General features: G+C 38.7%; 1 protein-coding gene across 1 annotated transcript in view; it reads right to left on the bottom strand.

Moving 5' to 3' along the window:
• Window positions 1–19,444, bottom strand: part of nt5dc1 (5'-nucleotidase domain containing 1) — a 64,816-nt gene that overhangs the window by 4,109 nt on the left and 41,263 nt on the right. Inside the window, exons 8-11 of the mRNA XM_006796244.3 lie at window positions 16,342–16,439; window positions 11,883–12,004; window positions 3,512–3,685; window positions 596–764 (exon numbers count right to left, since the gene is read on the bottom strand). Of these exons, the coding sequence (XP_006796307.1) occupies window positions 596–764; window positions 3,512–3,685; window positions 11,883–12,004; window positions 16,342–16,439 (563 nt within the window). The remainder of the gene's footprint in view (window positions 1–595; window positions 765–3,511; window positions 3,686–11,882; window positions 12,005–16,341; window positions 16,440–19,444) is intronic.

The raw sequence follows: 19,444 nt of genomic DNA, 5'->3' as shown, positions 1-19,444 counted from the left end.
AGCATTATACTTTGGCCAATCGACGGGACCAAGTACCTTAAAATCTTGGACAAGAAGCTCCTCCCCTCAGCCAGAACACGATAACAATGATAACAATGATCCAATACAACAAACCTGGTGACCAATTACAAAACATGTCTTACTGCTTTGCATGCCAACAAGGGTTTCTCTTTATCATGTTTTGCTTGGGGAATCAAACACCTATTTCACTCTGAGAGATGAAAATTAATTTATAATATTTATGTATATTTATTTAGTATTTTTGGTTGATATTCTATTTCTCTACTATACAAATCAGAAACTGTCTTTGTAAGTAACCAAACTTACAAATTCAGCAGTGGGTCAAATGATCATTTCCCCCACTGTGTAAAGAAATGAAAGGTAGCTCACTTTTGCACAGGAGTGTAAAAGGAATCCATTGTCATAGAAAAAGACTTGGTCCAGTCAGCCTTTCGGGTTATTGTAGAGGGTAACAAATACATGAGCTCTAAATAAAGGGCTGTTCCCTGTTCCCTAACCCTGTGTTTATGTTAATTTGCTCTGTATTTTACATCACTTTCAAATGTATTTCCATCGTTTGTCTCCTTTCACATACCTGCTATGTGCTCAACACTAGGGATGGCCATGGTGCTGTATTTGTGAATGCAGTGGCAGCACCAGGTCAGCTTCTGGCTCTCCTCATCCCCTCCTCCACTTTTATGCACATCAACAAAGTAAGAGCCCCACTGGTTGGACACAGCAGAGGGTGACTTCATGCCCTGCTCCTGTTGAGACAGTTGATAGAAAAGCCAAACTATGTAACACTGTGTTCATTTTCAGACAGGTACAGACTTGTTTACATGTAGGAATTACCACCCTGAGCACACAGAGGATAATGAATCTCTAAACTGGTTTCAAGCCAGCCAGCTATGATGAGGTTTTTTTTTTCTTTAGTACTAAAATGAATCACTATTACTGAGAAATGTATTGCTGTGTTAGTCATAATCACTTGTACATTTTGCAAGCAGATTCTGATTCTGCTGATGAGCAACATCAGGATGTGGCGTTTAAAATAAGTTTGATAACATACTGATCTTATAAGCCTTAAAGATATCAGGAAATGTTGCATAACAGAGATTTACCAGGTGATAAAATAGAAAAAAGGAAAAAGCCCAAGCTGCTTATGATGTTAAGACGTGTTCCAATTACTTTAAAAATAATATTTTATAACAAAAAAAGGCAAACTGTACAAAAGATTTATGAAGATGGGGAAAACATGAAATGCACTACACTAAAGACTAATGATGGTTGACTGTGAAACAAGATGAAAAATACCAAGCAGGCTTCACACTACTTAGTTTCGATCTTTGATAATGCTCATAAATAAAGACTGCAAACCACAGGAAAAGGAAGTTTCTTATCACAAATGATGTTCTATCTGTGTCAGTAACACTTGTTTCATCAGCACTACCAATATCTCTGACACTTAAGTTCTTGTTTAATTCATTTATTTAATGGAAACGATTACACAAGCTCTGTTACAGTCTCCTTCATGTTAAAGTTGCCAACATAACATGATAAATTAACTAACTGCCTAGTACAAAATGGTCTCTACAGCTAGGTTTCCTCTTCTTTATATTAGCTAAATTTTCATAGAATTTTCTATTTGATAATTTAATGAGGCTTAAAATGAGGCTTATAATTAAGTGCATGGCCATGTGAATACTTTGTCTTGATAAATTGTTTGAGTGTACAGATTAGAATGTTTGGGAGGGGTTGGTTGTTTTCCTAGCAAGTACACTTTGTTTTTGCCAGTTTTCACTAGCTATTTTAGCAGTCACCTCTTGCTATTTAACTATTGCTAACTGCTCTAGTTACTCAGCACTAGCATTTGTTCTAGCTTAGCTGAAAACCTCCTAATGGCCAGAATACCAAACTCAGGGCTATAAAATGGTCAACCAAAAACTATAATGGATATAATAATAAAAGAAAGATAAAGATAAAAGATAAGTAGGGCAAAGAATGGTTTCATCCCAAGAAAGTTCCAAAAAAGCTGGATTCTTGACATGACTAGCTAGCTAGCTTAGTGGTACCTACTGTAGTAACTGAGCATAACAATTAGAATATTATGAATATATTACATTATGTAATATATAACTGAGTGAAAGCCAGTCTTAATAGTATATCAGAATGTATGCTAATGTTACCAGCTCTATCCTAACCCTTACAGAATTTGGATTGTAGTTAAAGGGAGGTAACAAGGCATTCACTCTGTAGTTAGTTAGGGCCCAACAGTGAATTTGTGCCCTGATGCCTCATATATGATTAACACTGCAGTGTTCCTACTAACTAGTTTGGTTTCTTATTAGTAATAACAGGACAAAATAAAGTCCCATTAGATATATTTTAAAACTGAATTATTCAGAGGTCAAAGACTCCATAGTAAGTCTCCCTACACAGTCTATTTTACTAATTTCTTTAAAGTGTGCACTGTACATCTGTGGGCTTTTTCTGTATGTTGGAAAAAATAAGTTCTTGGTTTTAATACATGTGCAGTAAGTTAGATCAGGGTGTTTCGGGTAAATGTGACCGCTTTACTCCATCGCATCTAATTTTGCTCTTCCTTCCTTTACTGCAGTAAAGTACAGTGCAGAGTGCCCTTCGAAATGAAAATGAGGAAATGTTCTTATCCTGGTGTTTCTCTCCAAAAGATGTGCTGACGCCTTATTTTTTTTGTCTGAGGGGATGTTAACATCCTGCTGCTTAATATCCTCATTGAACTGTGACCAAGAGGGCTGATATGTATTAATTCATTACTTTACAATTTCCTTTCTACATGACAGAAGTTAAACACCTGATATGATCCATAATTTGCCTATAAAAATCTTTTATTTCATGACTGTGTCTCAGCAAGCCTACCTCACAAGTTCATGAATGGATGTTTTAAGGTCAAACACAGTTGGGCAGTATTCTCAACTTTTTGGACTATCAAAGCAAAATTAAAATAAAGTCACTTACATTTTTCTATCCTACAGCAGTTTTAGAGCAGCTGATCTCAGTGCCAGACTGCTTCTGCTGATCCATCAGCTGAAGTCACATTCTTTAGTTCCAGTTGGCAAGTCGCATGGAGCACAAACTATTTACTTGTTGCACATCTGCAAGCTGCTTTGGAACCTACTTCAAACTATAACGCCTCCTTTTGAGTATTGTGCTTTGTTAGATTCAAAGTCATCCAAGATTTTTAGTACATACACCTATGGTATCAATTTGAAACGACTATGTTGCTTTATTCCTGAGTTACTGCATTCAAATCTTGAGTTTCCACGTTGCCTGCCCACCTGCCTGATAGGCTGATGACAATACCCCATCAGCCTTTTACAGCTGAGGGGTAAGAACTATACTTAAAGAAACCAGAAAGAGTCAGACACAAGTTCAATTGACAGCAGATTTGAGCCTGCATATACAAACACAAAGTCCACAAGGTGTCAGAAGGCTAGAGCTGGGGGTAGGGAATGACTGCTATATAACTTACCTCAAACTTTCCCTTCTTCTCCAGAGGCTCCACTTGGGCCTCATTGGACAATGCCGCTTCACTCCTTGGGACGCCCTCCCCCTCCATTTCTTCCACTATCATCACCGTCTCCCACTTCCCAAAGCTGCTGGCAGGGAACATGTCTGATCTCATGCTGTCACCGAAATAAACTACCTGCAGGGTGAAAAATAACAGCCTGGTTACTCTCAGTGAAACAGAATTCTTGTGTAGGCTTAGTGAAAGTCAGTTAAACTGCTTTTAACATTCACAATGATGACGGTAGCATGTATGAATTCTGACCTATTTCCCACACACACAAAAAAGGGTTTCACTGGTGATTGATGTTACGAGGTTAAAGGCCTCCAAACTGGAGTGAGGAACTCAGAATGCAGGAGTTTAAAATGAAATAACACAGACCTACTGACACACAGAAGATGGGAGAAGGGCATTAGAGTAACAAGTAGTATAAAAATGGAGAAGACTAGAGGTCAGTTCACAGGAATACTACACAGATACATACAGTTTACAGTTGCTGGAATTTTCTATATCTCTTTTATCCTTTTCACACAAGCCCTCAAAATAGTATATGTAAAAACAACTGAATAATCAAATAAAACAATAATAGACTTGGAGGGATTTTATACCATTTCACATTCAAAAACCTCTAAGGTTCTAAAATGTTGATGGGTTTCCTCCAATCAACAGGTTACTTCAGGTCTTTCCACAACATTTCTGTTGGATTAAAGCCAAAGTTTTGACTTGGCTTTATCATTTTACACTCTTTGGTAATATTTTAATATTTAATAATATTTTGCATTGTGCCATGTCTTATTGCACAATTCACTATCCTTTTTGATTTATTTGATGATTAGAGGGCCTGACTTTTTCCTTTAGAAAACATTCACTCCATCAGTGATGACAAACTGTCAGACCCAGATGTAGCCAAACAGGTCCAAACCATGACATTACCACCACAGCGTTTCACAGATAGGCTAATTAAGATTAAGATTTTTAACCGCTTTCTTTTTGTTAACATAATTTTTGTAATGAAAACTGAAAGTACATCTCATTTGTCTTTAAAACACAGTTTCAACAGATCTGCAGATGGCAGAACCGCTCTGTCTGGAAAGCAGTGTTTTATCCCTGTCATGCAAACCAGTCTAGCTCAGTTTATACCTAATGGTGGTGTATTTAATGGTCATATATAGCTAAGCTGATTAGTGTAGCAATTCTGAGTCTAGTACGTATTACCGTTTCTACCCAAACCCAATATACAATGATGTAAACCCATACTAGCTGAAACAAATAGTGATCACACACACATATCTCTGCAAATATATGCATGTTAGATACAACTAAATCAAACCAGAAGGCCATAAAGAGTATGTAAGGCATTCCAGTAGCTGGGGGTTGTCTCTCTCCTCACAGCTCTGTGCTGCGACTCAAGAGCTCCCTTTCACATGTAAACAAACAGACCGGCTAATCTGGGGGGCTGCAGCCCGGAGCCTGTGGTGCAAGGACTGCAGGAGTTATATTTCCACTAACTTTCCCAGAACTGGCCACAGCTGATCCTTGAACCCCCGAAACATCCTGCACCTCTCATTGCTAAGCAGTACTGCTGCCAGAGTCGTGGGATCACTATGATAAATATTTAGAGAGGCCATGGATTCCAGCACAGAGAAAATATATTACAGATAGATTCATTGTTGATGAATACAGTTACACCAACCTCAACTACACTGAGCTCTGCATTAGGGGAAGACCTATAAAGAGAATCAGACTCCAGGCTATGGTTAAATCAGCCAGGCTCTTGGTTTGTAAGCATAACGATCACACTGTTCATTGGTTATAAATGCACCCTTTAGTTTTTGTATTTTATTCTTAATTCTCAGCTGTCAAACTTGCTGTGCTGCAGCACAACTGGTGTTCTAGGAACGGTTTCTTGACCTGATTTCTCTCCAATATTACGATTGGCTAACACAAATACATTGCATAGAACATTTGTGAAAAATATATGGTGGTGTTGGTGGGAATTTCAAACAACATGAACATCATCATGGAAATCCTAAAGGCCTGTGGTACGTAGCTCACTAATAGAGATTCAGTGACCAGTAAGACCAGTAAGATGCCCTAGCTTTAAGGAAGACTTATTAGAGCAACAAACTCTTTTTCCAGACTAAATGAAGACCATCTAAATTAGTGAGATGCAGTTCCTCTCCAGTGTACAGGTTTTCTGGTGCAAATTAATTAAAATGCTATACAAGTAGAATTGAATTCAAAGTTACTTGACGTGCCATCTTATAATACCAAAGTTTTTCAGGATGAATTCTGCAGAACATGTAAGCATGGAACTTTATGTGGTCATGCCTCATTATGTAAGTTGTAAGCCAACCAGAAAATCTAGTATTAATATAAAGTTTGCAGGTGAAAGACTAGGAATCCAATGGGATTCCTTCATGGCAAAAAGCTGCACATGATAGTTTCCCCTTGGTCAAGTTATACGGCCATGTGGGTCTGTAGTTCTTTTATCAGGCAATCAGGCAATGCAAACATATAGAATGACCTTAATGAGGCCATTGTGCTACAGGCAGCATGGAGCCTGGAGCATAAGGGGGTGGGGGCAACAGTTACACTGTAATTCGCTCTCAGAAACCAGACATTTCTCTTAACTTGTGAAACACTGCCAGCAGAATCAGTACACATGTTTTTTTTTCCTTTTTAACCTGTGCCGCTTTTCTCAAAACAGCACAGGGAACACAGAATGAACTACCCAGATCCAAAGAACCTGTCTGATCATGTCCGATCAGTCCAGTCACAACCCCAGTAGTTTCAGCAGTGTCCTGTAAGTCAATTGTAATCTTCCTTGAATGCCTCTATTCAAGCCACCTGCCTTAAGTCCTGTCAGGTGAAAGTGGAGAGAACTGAAAATACAGAGTGCCTCAGGTCAACCCAGAGGAGTCTTTAAAGCAGCTATAAGTGCAGGTTGACACTAAATTCCACAAGAGCTTTCTCCACGTGGCTGGGGAACAGAGGGAGCATTGAGCACAGGAGTGGGAGGAGGGGGAAGAGGAACTGTTGATGTGGATGGTGATGAGTATTACTACCTGGACTTGGGTTTGCCCAGTGCAGTGCTGGCTGTGCCTGATCTATTACAGATCATTTCTCCTGCCCTAAATTATTTTGTCAGTTTAGATAGAAAAAGTTTATCTGATTATTTTTAAAAGAAAAGTTACATGCTCTTATGGTTCTTAAGGCGTTGTTGGCAGCTAAACTACAGATTTCCTTATTCCTCTTATTTCCAAAAGCAAGAAAGCTTCATAGGAAATCCTAAAGTGCTAAAAACCCAGCATTGGAAAAGAATCATTCTACAACAGCATGTTAATGTATTTAATATTTTCATCCAATGTAATGTCTTTTTATTTTTTTAGAAGATATTCACATGTAATTCAATTCAATTTTATTTATACATCACCATACCACAACAACCGTAGTAGAAGATTTATATTTCACACACATTGATTTATATTGCAATGTGTACAATTATGTGAGCGAAAATCACATTTTACATTTCTGAATAAATGCCCGAAAACAGTTATACTCGTGTTAAATTTTGAAGTGTTTACTTGGATTAATTGTGAGCTTTCTGAAAAATCAGTATAAATTGTGGTTGCCTGTCAGTGGTGTTGAACCCCATTTTCCCAGCCGCTAACCAAGCCAATGTCAAAGTTCTTGTCTTAACATCACAATGTCACAGTGTGTGTCCCAGGGTTCTGATGTTCTGGCAGCTGGCTTTTGCCCTCTGATAGGGTCTCCTATGGCAAATTGGTCCTGGGTGAGAGACCAGACAAAGAGCAATTTAGAAGACCCTTATAAGCGTAAGATCAAGGGAACAGGTTGGGGAACAGATCCTAACTGTCATCTGCGCTTATCTGCCAAACGACAGTTCAGAGTACCTGCCTTTTTGGAGTTCCTGGGTGGGTTGCTTGAGTGTGCTCCACCTAAGGATTCTGTTTTCTTACTGGGAGACTTTAATGCTCATGTGGGCAACAACACCGAGACCTGGAGGGGCTTGATTGGAAAGAATGGTCTGCCTGATCAAACCACAGTTTGTCCTTAATGAACACCATGTTCGAACATAAAGGTGTCCATAAGTGCACATGGCACCAGGGTCCCTGGGGTAGATGAGGTTCGCCCTGAGTTCCTTTGTCACCGATTCTGTTCATAATTTTATTGACAGAATAGCCAGACGTAGCCAAGTGATGGAAGGCTTCCACTTGGGTGGTCTCGGAATCGCATCTCTGCTTTTTGTAGATGATGTTATTCTTTCGGATTCATCAGAGCATGTCCCACTGGTAGAAAGCCCCAGGACATGCTGGAGAGATTACATCTCTTGGCTGGCCTGGGAATACCTTGGTGTTCCCTTGGACAAACTAGAGTAGGTGGCTACGGAGACGGAGGTGTGGGCTCCGTCTCGGAAAAGGTGATGGAGCCCATCCATCTATTTTCTTCTCCTTGTCCCGGACAAGGAGAAGAAAATAGATGGATAACATACATTATTAATTGCTTGTAGAACATTCAAGTGTAATCATTGAGCATACATATTTATATTTCAGTCTATTATGTGAAAATCTATCAAATTTAAAGGGACATGGTTGTTCCAAATTAGGTCCTTTTAGACACAATTATACATCCCTGTGAGCATACACAGACACACTGGATTATTTAACAGCTTTTTCCTTTAGATGCATTCCAGTATGGGACAGCTCTTCTCTCTACAAAAAGCCACAAGCCAAAAAGCTTTCATTGTAACGTCTAATGGGAGTTTTGTGGCTGGCTTGTAGTTAGACTGTTGAGAGCAGAGATGAGTCAGCATTTTTTCTGGTCTATTTTGTCTGGCATTTTTTCTTTTATGTAGTTGTGTCCTGTGCCCTGTTTTTGACTAAACTGTTGCTTTGATGCCACTTTATTGCTTGTTTTTCTGATACGATTTCATAATTTCACACAGATGGAAGCTTATTTGTCTGGAAGACAGCTGCATTACTTACCAGACACCAAATATAAGCTATTGTCTTATAAATACCTTACTTTATTTGATAGTTTTCATCCAACCATTGTCATTTCGGATCCTGTTCCCTCCCAACTAAAATCTTGTCTTTAGATCCTTATTATCTGGCCCTAGCAGATCACAAGCTAGGGTACTCCGAGTGACAATTCCAAACTTGGATAAATGGGTCAGGTGAGGATATCTGGTGTAAAATCTTTTGACATACGTAGTATTTAATGAAGTATATGAAGTATTTAATTGAAATTTTAAAAAGTTATTTTCATAGAGAAAGAAATCTAGAAAGTTGTATATTTGGCTAATCCCTAAAGCTTCTTAGATTGTTTATTAGGTTTTATTTAATATATCTATGATATATAATATATATTTAAGTGATCACATGAAGGTTTAATTAAGGTTCAAAATCTCGTTTTCAAGACTGTCAACTACCAAAGAGTGCAGCAAATACTATTTTATCCATAAAAACAAAAAATACAAATAAATATGTTTGTCTTATTCTACAAATGAGTCAACACAATTAAAGCGTTTTGAGTAGTCAGCAAGATTTTAATCCGAATGTGGGGAGATAAACAGTTGTAAAGTAGCACTACTTGTCAGTCAATTATCCAATTCTTTTTGATCCTTTCTGTCTATCCTTTCTATTTGGTTTTGTTTTAGTTCTACAGCATTTGGTATGACCACCTTTATTCTTTAACACAGCCTCATCTCACTTGGGCAAGCTTTCTTGTAAATATCTTGTAGTAGTCTTCAGGAATAGTTCTTCAGGTTTCTTCAAGGATGCCCCAAAACTTCTGGTTGCTCCTTTTTTATTCTATCGTTCTTTTCTCAGTCGAGGTGATCCCACATTCAGTAATGTGGAAACCTGGGTTCTGGTCAGGCCAATCCATGACTGACAGTGTTCTACAGTTTTTTTTATCCAGGTGGGCTTTTACTGGCAGGGTCTTGGATCACTGACATGGGCTATAAAACATTTAAAATCCTTAAATTTTCTAAAAAATCAACAGTGCGCCTTATGTGTGAATTCTCGTTGTGCTTACTGACGTTGAACGGATTTTATGTGGTACACGGCGCTCAAAAGTCTGTCAAAAAATGTTTTAGTACAACTTTGGTAAGCTACGAAGCTGCACCGCTTGACGGATTGTTGGAGCATTACGGCTACCGTAGTCAGGAGTCTCGCGGAGTAATCTGGGTCCAAACTCCACTTAAGGTCCCAAAGTCAAACGAACACGGTGGCATCACTGAGAGTTAAAAACTGTCTAAATTATTTCATTTTTAATAAAATGATCAGCGTTGCCACTTTACCAGGTATAACAATTAAGTTTAACATCCACGCATCCATGAAAACAGAATTTATTACATTTAACGGAGTTAGGAGTTAGCAGGAAGTTAGCTCACTAGTTTCCACCTAAACATGATATAGCATGTTCTGACTGAGAGATTTGTGAAAAATTAAAACGTACAGCTCTGCTATCACTTCCAACATAACTGAAGACAGAAAACTAAACAGCAGTGACTTTTGTAGGGTTACTGAAGTTAGACTAGCTGGTATATAATGTTGTGCTACGTGATCGCTAGTGACACAGCTATGTTAGCATAACATAAACACAGTGAAGCTGGAGGATGAACGCTAACTTTTATCCACTCGATAAAAGTTAACGTGAGGGTTCCCGATGGTGTGGGACAAATGCAATCGCAAGGCAGGATGCTGTAAACAGACCAAACTTCAGTCAGGAGAACAACTATAATCCATCCACAATACGAGGTTAGTCATTAATATACTGCAACAACATGGGAATAGAGCAGCTGCGAGAAAATTCAACATTAATGAATCAATGGTACGGAAGTGGAGGAACAAGAAGAATGAGTTGAGTGAAGTTTGACATATCTGACTGTTTTGTTTTGCTTAATGCATCTTATAATTCGGTGCGCCTTATGGTCCGAAAAATATGGTAGTGCAAAAATATTGTTTTACACCTGTCAAACAGTTCTATTGTTGGCACTTTACATACAATTGACTAAATAAATGGGAACAAATTATATGTTTCGCAACAGTGCTTTTTATATGCTCGAATGATTCATAAGTGAGTATGTTGTGGCGAATCCACTTAGCCAAAAAAATGGATCGGACATCAATTGTAGAAACAATAGTCTTTATATAAGGCTTCAAAAAGGGGAATGTACAACAAATAAACTGCTCGACATCAGAGCAACATATAATGGCTTCCCGAAAACTTTCTTCTTGCTAGCTAAAAACCCAGAGTAACTTTCGTCTACCACAAAGGATTCTGGGAAATGCCGTTTTCTAATGAAAATACCTGTTAAATGCTCCCCTTTAGCAGAAAATTTAATCTATAATTAACAGCTCTCACTAAACATGTGACTAACACATAAATCACTTACAAAATAACCAAAATGCTGTTATCAAACAATAAACTGCAATAAAGTTACAACAGAGTATAAAAGTGCTTTGAAAACTATAAAAAAAAGCAAATTCTTCTTAAAATGATGAAGCACAAGAACTGGAATGAAAGACTTTAAAAGACCTTCAAAAAGCCTGGAGAACTAATAATCTAGACCAGGGGTGTTCAACTCCAGGCCTCAAGGGCCGGTGTCCACCCTGGGTCACCACACTTGAATCAAATGATTAGTTCATTACATCTGGAGAACTACAAGACAAGTTGAGGAGGTAATTTAGCTATTTAAATCAGCTGTGTTGGATCAAGGACACATCTAAAACCTGCAAGACAACGGCCCTTGAGGCCTGGAGTTGGACACCGCTGCTCTAGACCACTTTAAAAATGTAAAAGAAACCCTGGCTCCTTGGAAGAAAAAGTCTGAAGCCAAGCATTTAGAAAAGTCTGAAGCCAGAGGTACTTGGCTGGAGTTGACCACAGTATTTAGTTAGTTTAGCTAATTTTTCCATGTTTAATTTGAGAAGTCATAAATATATCTGTATGTACATGACAGTAAATAAGGTTCCCCTTAGTCTTGTCAATTAAACAAACCACTGTTGTGTGGGATTGAATGTTGGTTAACTGTTGTTTTCTTGAGGGAAAGAAGTGTCTCTAAGAATGACTTATACTGGCTCTATCAGTGAATTCTCAGCATGCTGTTACACCCCTGCCTTGTCAACAGTCATGCCAGGGGCCACGTTCCTCCTCTTCATCACTCTAGTGTGAATCTCCCTGAGCGTATTTATCATGAAGCCTTCATCTCTTTCAGTGTCTGCCAAAAGCTGAAGTTGGAACTAACCTCAAAGTGAGCCAGAGCTCTGGCTGCCTGCTGTAGTGTATGAGGTGGTTTGCGTACCTTGGGCTCTGGTTTCCCCGTCATTTTCTTGAGTAACTCGTGGAGGTGTGGCCAGTTGCCCTGGGAATACCAGCCGGGTTTGTCCAGCGACGGCAGACCTTCGCTCTCCTCCACATCGTTCACTGCACAAGCAAAAATAGGTAATATAAAACAGTCGCAGCAGTTTGACCAACAAGCCAGCTGCTGCAGGAGCAGACACCCCAGCAAAACCTCCAGTAATCCAGGACAAAACCACACAACTCAGTGGCAGAGGTACAGCGTCATTTGTGCAGGAAAACAAAGAGTAAATCTCAATGTTTGTGAAAAAACAGAACAGGGAAGTACAAATAGCATCTAATCCTCAGCTCTAATTTGTCTTTTAAATTACTATATGATTCTTTACTAGGTCTTCAGAATCATTCAACCTTTTAACCCTCTGAGTTGATCATAGGTTGTAAATCTAACCCCAACACGACCCTCACCCTCTATTTCAAAGTCCAAAATTGACTTTTTTGAAAAAAGTTGGAATAATTATTTTCTTATTTCCCCAATTGCCAAAATTTGGGAGAGCGTTCTAATAAAAATCATGCAACCATGAAAAATGACATATTCTGATAGCCCAAGCTAAGATTTTGAGTTTGGGTTGCGACTGATGAGGATGTGGACCTCAGAGGGTTAAATTACAGTGCTATTAATCGGGCTAGATTTGCATCTCTTCAAATGTAATTTTCTCTTTTTTGACATACCAAAATGTTAGGCTTAACCATGGATAAGCCCTAAACCTGAACTATACGACCACAATTCATGTAAGAACATACAAATTTCATAACGCACAGACCTGACTGTTAGCTCTTTGGTCTATATTTTTGTTCTGTTTTGAGAACTACTGCATACATAGCTAATATTTCACGGATTTCTAGATATGCCAGTTGTTAGTGTTGCAACAATGTACATTTATTTGTAGGCAAACACAACACTCAAAGGTTTCGCTTCTGCTAGTGGATACTGACCCTGAACCAAATGTGTTCTACGAACTCTAAAATGCCTACTATTGTGGAGCGGACACACAAACAGGATGGACTTCTTCCAAGAGTTACAAGAACGATGAAAGGTCTATAAATTTTCTTGCAGCTTAGGGTAGTTTAATTTTTTTTGGCACACAACCCTGCACCACAGTTGTCGCCTATCTAAAAAACACAACATTCATTAGTTTTATCAGACATTGTTGGAGACACAATATGTCCTTTAAGAGACAGCTTGAAAATGTTCAAATAAATAATGACAAAGATGTTCATGTATAGGTAAAAAATGACAATCGAAATGCTAGAAAACCTCTGATGTTTCTGTTTGGTTTAGTTTGGTAACTTGATTCCAAGTATTCCATGACTCTACAAAGACGTGAGCTGCTGTTGATAGAAACTGCATTTCGGCAGCCCTTATCTCAGCTCAGAATGAAGGGGAAAATCAGACTACGAAAATGATCTACAGCTTCCTATAGATCATTTTCAATAACTGACTGTTTGAGTTTAAATTGTAAAAAATAAATGTGTAAAATTACAGAAAATATCCTGTAATTTTACACATTTATAGTGTAAATATTTCATATAGTTATAAAAGCTAATTCACAGCTTTGAGTATGTCGTTTCTTACAGTTTTTTTTTTTTGCTAATATATATTAAGTTAAAGCTAACATAAGGATCTAAATAGTTGGGTAATGGAGAGATTTAAATTTTTTAAATAAATCTGCTATCATGTCAAAACTTGACCGACTTTGTGAAAATGCAAACGTGCAAAAAGAAAACTTTCTGAAGCTGCTGTATACTGTATGACTGTTTAACTTTCTGCAGTAAGCCTCCTTAGTCAATCTAAACAATGGCAAACGCTCGCTCCCTGTTGGAATTTACAGACTCCTCTCTGTGAAGCAGGATAGATGGCTCACTGCATCTAAAACCCAGCAGCAGCATAATGATAAAAGGAGTCCTTCACCCTCTGCGATAAAAAAGACAGTGTTCCACAGAGCAAGTTCAAACTCAGGTTAAATATGCTAGAAACATTTTGACAGGAGAGAAAAAACAGTAAGACGAGGGATGAGCACCTGAACATCTGGGAATCCTCATGCACACGTGTATACTCAGCTGCAAGGACACTGGGCTATGAGAGTGATGGGGTCATGTGGTTTGGATTCAGAGCAGTGCAAATGGTGCAGCTGAGATAAGCAGCAGCTCTTAAGAAGTCCTGTTTCTGTAACACCAGTTTTTTCTTTCAGGCTTTTTAGTGTTTCATAATGTGACACTTTCAGTTTCATGTTCATTTATCCTGTCATAGTCAAGCCTAGATGGATCTTCATGGATAGAAAAACAGAGGACTTGCATTAAGGTACACTCAAGAAAAGAAGGCCAGATAACAAAACATTTAAAAGAAACTGACGAATTTGAACAGATAAAACTATCCTGTCCCAGAATGACAGGCGCTTTACACTACATTCAGTCATTCACCCATTTACACACAGGTGATGGCAAGCTACATTGTAGCCACAGTGGTGCACTGACAGAGGTGAGGCTACAAGAAAAACTGCTAACTCTTCAGCCACGATCGCCCCTATAGATGGATTACTGGTCCCACTTTTATATCTACAGTAGTAACAACCTCACCAATATAATACTAGACTCAAAGGGACAATTTGCTGACATAATGGCTGAAAATTGTGCTGTCACTGTCACACTGACAGTAACTCAGCTGCTGGGCCATCTACAAGTACACCATCCAGGTACTTGTAGAGTACTTTTATGTAGTGTTACCTAATCTGCAGATGATGAGGGAGTAAATGCAATTTGTGAATCTGAATGTCTTCAGAATATAGAAGGAAAGCAGAAGATATAAGCTTCACACAGAAAAGCTATTAAATGAACAGAACAAAAGTGGACGTTGTTCTTAAACCAATCATTTACGAGCTGATGATCAGCTCTGTGCGATCACCTTTATGACAATGAATTGAGCTTGCTTGGTGGGTCTTCAACCATCAGCTCTAGTGTAATAAATTTTAAGTGTTCTAAATAAACTTTATTGGCCAATAAAAATGAGAATATGTCAAGAGTGCAGAACCAGAAGCAACAATTTCAGTTAAAGAAAAAAGAAGAAAGAATAGAGGCCAGATGCCGATGCTATTTCTGCCAGCGTGGCAAAGCTAAGGGCGAGGGAGAGAATATTTCAGTGAGTGGATCATCCCGTCTTCACACATAATGCATCCCCAGTGTTCTTGCTGGCAGCCAGATAATCCAGACATGGGGAGCATACCAGGAAACTACCCCTGTCCCAGGACACACCTTCACCACCAGCATCTAGGAGCAGATGTCTGGGGTTGGGTGGGGCAGGTAGGAGAAGCTACATGGAAGCTGCAGATAGTGCTGTCAATAACAGAACGCACAGCTGTTTATAATATTCAGGTTAAATGTAAAATCTGTGGTGGTTATAGCTGGAGTAAGCTCTCATTCCCATCAATAGACTACTAAAGTAATAAAAGCCTGTTGTAAATGGAGCAGCACAGGTGTGGGGTTAGAACAGTTGATGTCAGAAAGAACTCCACCATGTGGTTGTCTCCAGGTACTCTGGCTTCCTCCCACAGTCCAAACATAAGCAATTATTGGGGTTAGCTTAATTAATATTTCTACATTGTCCATAGGTGTGACTGTGAGTGTGAATGCTTGTCTGTCTCTGTGTGATAGACTGCCGACCTCTCCAGGGTGTACGCCGCCTCTCGCCTTAGGAATGTGTTTACTGAGGTCACAAGTAAGCAAAGGAGGTGAAGGCTCCCTTGCCCTTTAGTTTTGGTGACTAGCCAAGCTTGATATTCTTGGCTGATAAACTTGCATTCCACCCTCTTTTTTTCAAATATGGTCACTTTCATAATGTAGAATCCAAAACCAGTGGGTTTGTCCATCCTTTAAACACTCTCAATTGCAAACTAAACATGAGCCAGTGTAGTTTGACCCGTTTTAGTCAAATCATCCACAGGGAATGGTCTGGAGGAGCTTTTTACATCTGTAATTAAGCTTTGGCTTAAACTGAAAACGTCCAGAAACCACACCCAATAAGTTGGTGTTAATAACCGCTAACGTACACTCTTATATGTCTTGAAACATTCATATTACAGAGGTCAGCTACAGTAAACTTACACAACACCATTCCTTAAAAAGTATTACCAGATCATTGGACTCAAAGTGATGCCAGTTTGCTGTTTAATGTGGCAAAGCCAATATATTCAATTGCAGACATGCAGCAGTAATTACACAATATGACAAACACGTACAAGATAATTGCAAAAAAATGTTTTGTTTTTGTTTAATTAAAAGTACTTTTTATGTGATGGTTAACAACATTTTGAAACCTCCAGTTGGTGCATATTTTATATATTTGAGCCTTTTTTACAGATATTTTTAAGCCTTAAATAACTGAGAAATGGGTATGGTGATCTTTTACTTACCAAGGGTTCTAAAGGGCCTCTGCTGGGGCACCAAGGAGAAGAATCCTGGCTTAAGGGCATTTGTGATAATGATGTCAAATAGTTCCTCAAAGTCCTTCCTGTAACAGCCAGAGAAAACTCTTTAGACTCGACAACTCGTGGAAAGCATCCAAGTACACAAGTGCACACAGTGAGGCTGAATGAGCCTAAACCAGGGGTCAGCAACCTGCGGCTCTTTAGTCCTTTTAGTGCCGCTCCGCGTGGTTTGGGAAAATAAATTATTTTTTTTAAGTAATTAGCTGAAGTGTATTTTATTTATGCTAGTTCTTTTTTAACTTGTAGTTCTAAATTGGAAGATTAATGTGATACTGAAATATAAATATAAAATTATATTCTATTATTTTTTGATCGCTCAAAATAAGCGTCACACTTGCGGAAGCCGGTATACCCGCCGAAACGCCGTGCATTTATCAAGACTTTCAACCCCAGGTAGGCCAATTATGGATCTTCGGATCCACATTATGTCAGCAGCTAGATTTGCAGACGCTGTGCGCAGAGGTTCAGGAGCGGAAGTCCCATTGTAAACATATCACGGCAGACCCAACGATGTTTCCATGAACATGCTTTTTAGCATCTCTTTATTGACCACTTCTCACACATGGTTGCTGTACGCATACAGCCGGGTGTAGCTTTGCAAACCACTCCCCACCACACACATTAACCAGGTAAAATACATATTTAGGCAGAATTTTGCAAATATATATTTTTCATTTTTCAGCAGCATAGTGCTTTTATTATTAATTATTTTTTTAAAAGTCAGGTCAAGGCTCCAAAAGCCCAAAGGCGATATAAGGGTGGCGGCTCACAACAGTTTTTGTTTGCTACATGGATCATTTTAGTTCAGCTGGGTGTCTTTCCTTTTGTTATATTTCTTTAAGAGTTCAAAATGTGTTAATTACATAAATAAAATGTAATTTTCTTTGTAGCACTTCATGGATTTAAGCAACACACGTTAGTTGTTCACACAAACCATAAAAGTAAAAAAAAACAAAAAAACAATATATACAGTGTTATCTTCATTTTAGATGTCAAAAAGTATTTGCGGCTCTCAGTGATTTCTTTTGCTTGGAAATCGCATCCAAATGACTCTTTGGGTCTTAAAGGTTGCTGACCCCTGGCCTAAACAATCAGTACAGATGACAGAAAACACAGAGCAATAAACAGTGAAGAAATGCAGACTAAAGTAAACACCAACCTACAGTCATGAGGACTTTAGTATACATGTTTATGAGGAAGAATCTTCCTTATAAGGAGAGAAGCCAACAAGTAGCTCATGAAGCAAGACAGAAATATTAATGGGAAATATGTAAACTGTTAACTCTGACGTAGTGTGTGCCAAGCTTTAATTGCTTCATGATAAAAGTGCTCATTATAGTACAGTACAGTATATAACTGTGGCAAACATGGGTTTCTGCACATTTTAACAATCATAATTCAGAACTCAAAAGTCTACTTGTACTGAAAAAAATATTAATATGATTGTGATCCACACTTTGCAACTATAACTGCTTTAGCTCTTCTGGGAAGGCTTTCCATGAGGTTTAGGAGTGTGTTTATGGGAAGGTCAGACAGTGATGTGTGACTTTGGAAAAGGAAGGGCCATCCCCAAACTGTCTACACTGGGTCAGGGACAAGGAGTTTAACCCTTTCATGCATAGTGGTCACTACAGTGGACAGCTATTCAAAGGCGGTTTTCTTGTATTTGTGTCTGTGTTGACAGTACACTTGCATATAAACCACTACATTGGACACTGCTGTGTCACTCCATACCCTGCCACTCACTGGGTGACAGGGTTATATTTGTTATATTTGTTACATATATTGTTATAAAATATATTTAAAATATATATAAAAAAATATTTTTGTTATGTTATAGTTCTTTCACATTTTATATTATTTAGTAGTTTGTCATAAGTCAAAACGTGGACATGTAAAAACCTCTTTGAAAAGTACATGTTTAAAAAAATTAAGTTAAATTTTTTTTAAATTCCGTTTTGGCTGCTCATATGACCCACTCCCACATTAGCCAAAGAAAATGGATAAACATCTCAATTTTCAGTATTTTATATAAACCATAAAACATGCTTATATAGTCAGTGGAATAAACAGAATCATGAAATGGTGCTATTCTTCTGATGAAAAAAAAAGTCTTCATCCAGTTGTACCAAATAGTAATGCCCACTTCACAGGACAGGTTGGTCAGTATTAGCTTGTACTCTCCTCTTGGACAGAGCTGGCTTTCCTGTGCTATTTCTGACAGCCTCGTGTTATTGGTGTTCAGCCACTATTTCCCACACTGCAACTACTGTGGGCCAGTGACAATTTTCTCTTGAAAAGGACGGTGGCATGATGACAAAGGAGAAGCCCCGTTTCTCAATAAAGTGCTTTCGTAACATGTCACACATCACATTTCCCTGGAAGAATACACAAACTTCGGCTGTAAGACAACCAGGAAGGATGTTGAAGCCAAATACCTCAATCAGCACAAACACTCCTCCCTAAACCACTTCAGCCTAATTTCTAAGTCTTATAACAGAAATCTGCTGACCTTGTAAAGGTCTGAGTGTGTGTTTGACACACTGGCTGAGTGTGTCAAACACACACACTTAGCCAGGCCTCTGCTTTCTGTGGAAGACGACAGGTAATGGTGTAAGAGGAGGGCATCCAGAGCAAAATGGCTTTAACCTGACCTCATCTGACCCCTGCTTTACTTCAGAGAAAACTTCACATGGAGCAACAGCTTCAAGCAATGGAGACTGAAAAAAAAACAAACTATCGACAAGGCCAAAAAAGAGGATAAGAGCCGACAAAGAACAAGAAGGGCTTATCTAAGTCCAAACACATCAGCAACGTGGACACTGTGTTGTTTCAAGGCCCTGTACTGCTGCTTGATCGAGTGTGAAATGGGGCTTAGGCTACAAAAACAAGGCTCTAACCACACTTTGTATAGTCCAGACAGAGGGAAGCTGGTAATGCACAAAGCCAGTGATTTAAACAGTAGCCCCACCGCTACAATTTAAAAACACAAACCTCATCAGCATCCTGCTGGGTAGGTTTAGAAAGG

This window comes from Neolamprologus brichardi, chromosome 15, assembly GCF_056152115.1.
Source record: "Neolamprologus brichardi isolate AB-2024 chromosome 15, ASM5615211v1, whole genome shotgun sequence".
NCBI lineage: Eukaryota > Metazoa > Chordata > Actinopteri > Cichliformes > Cichlidae > Neolamprologus > Neolamprologus brichardi.
This window is presented reverse-complemented; position numbering and strand designations above follow the sequence as displayed.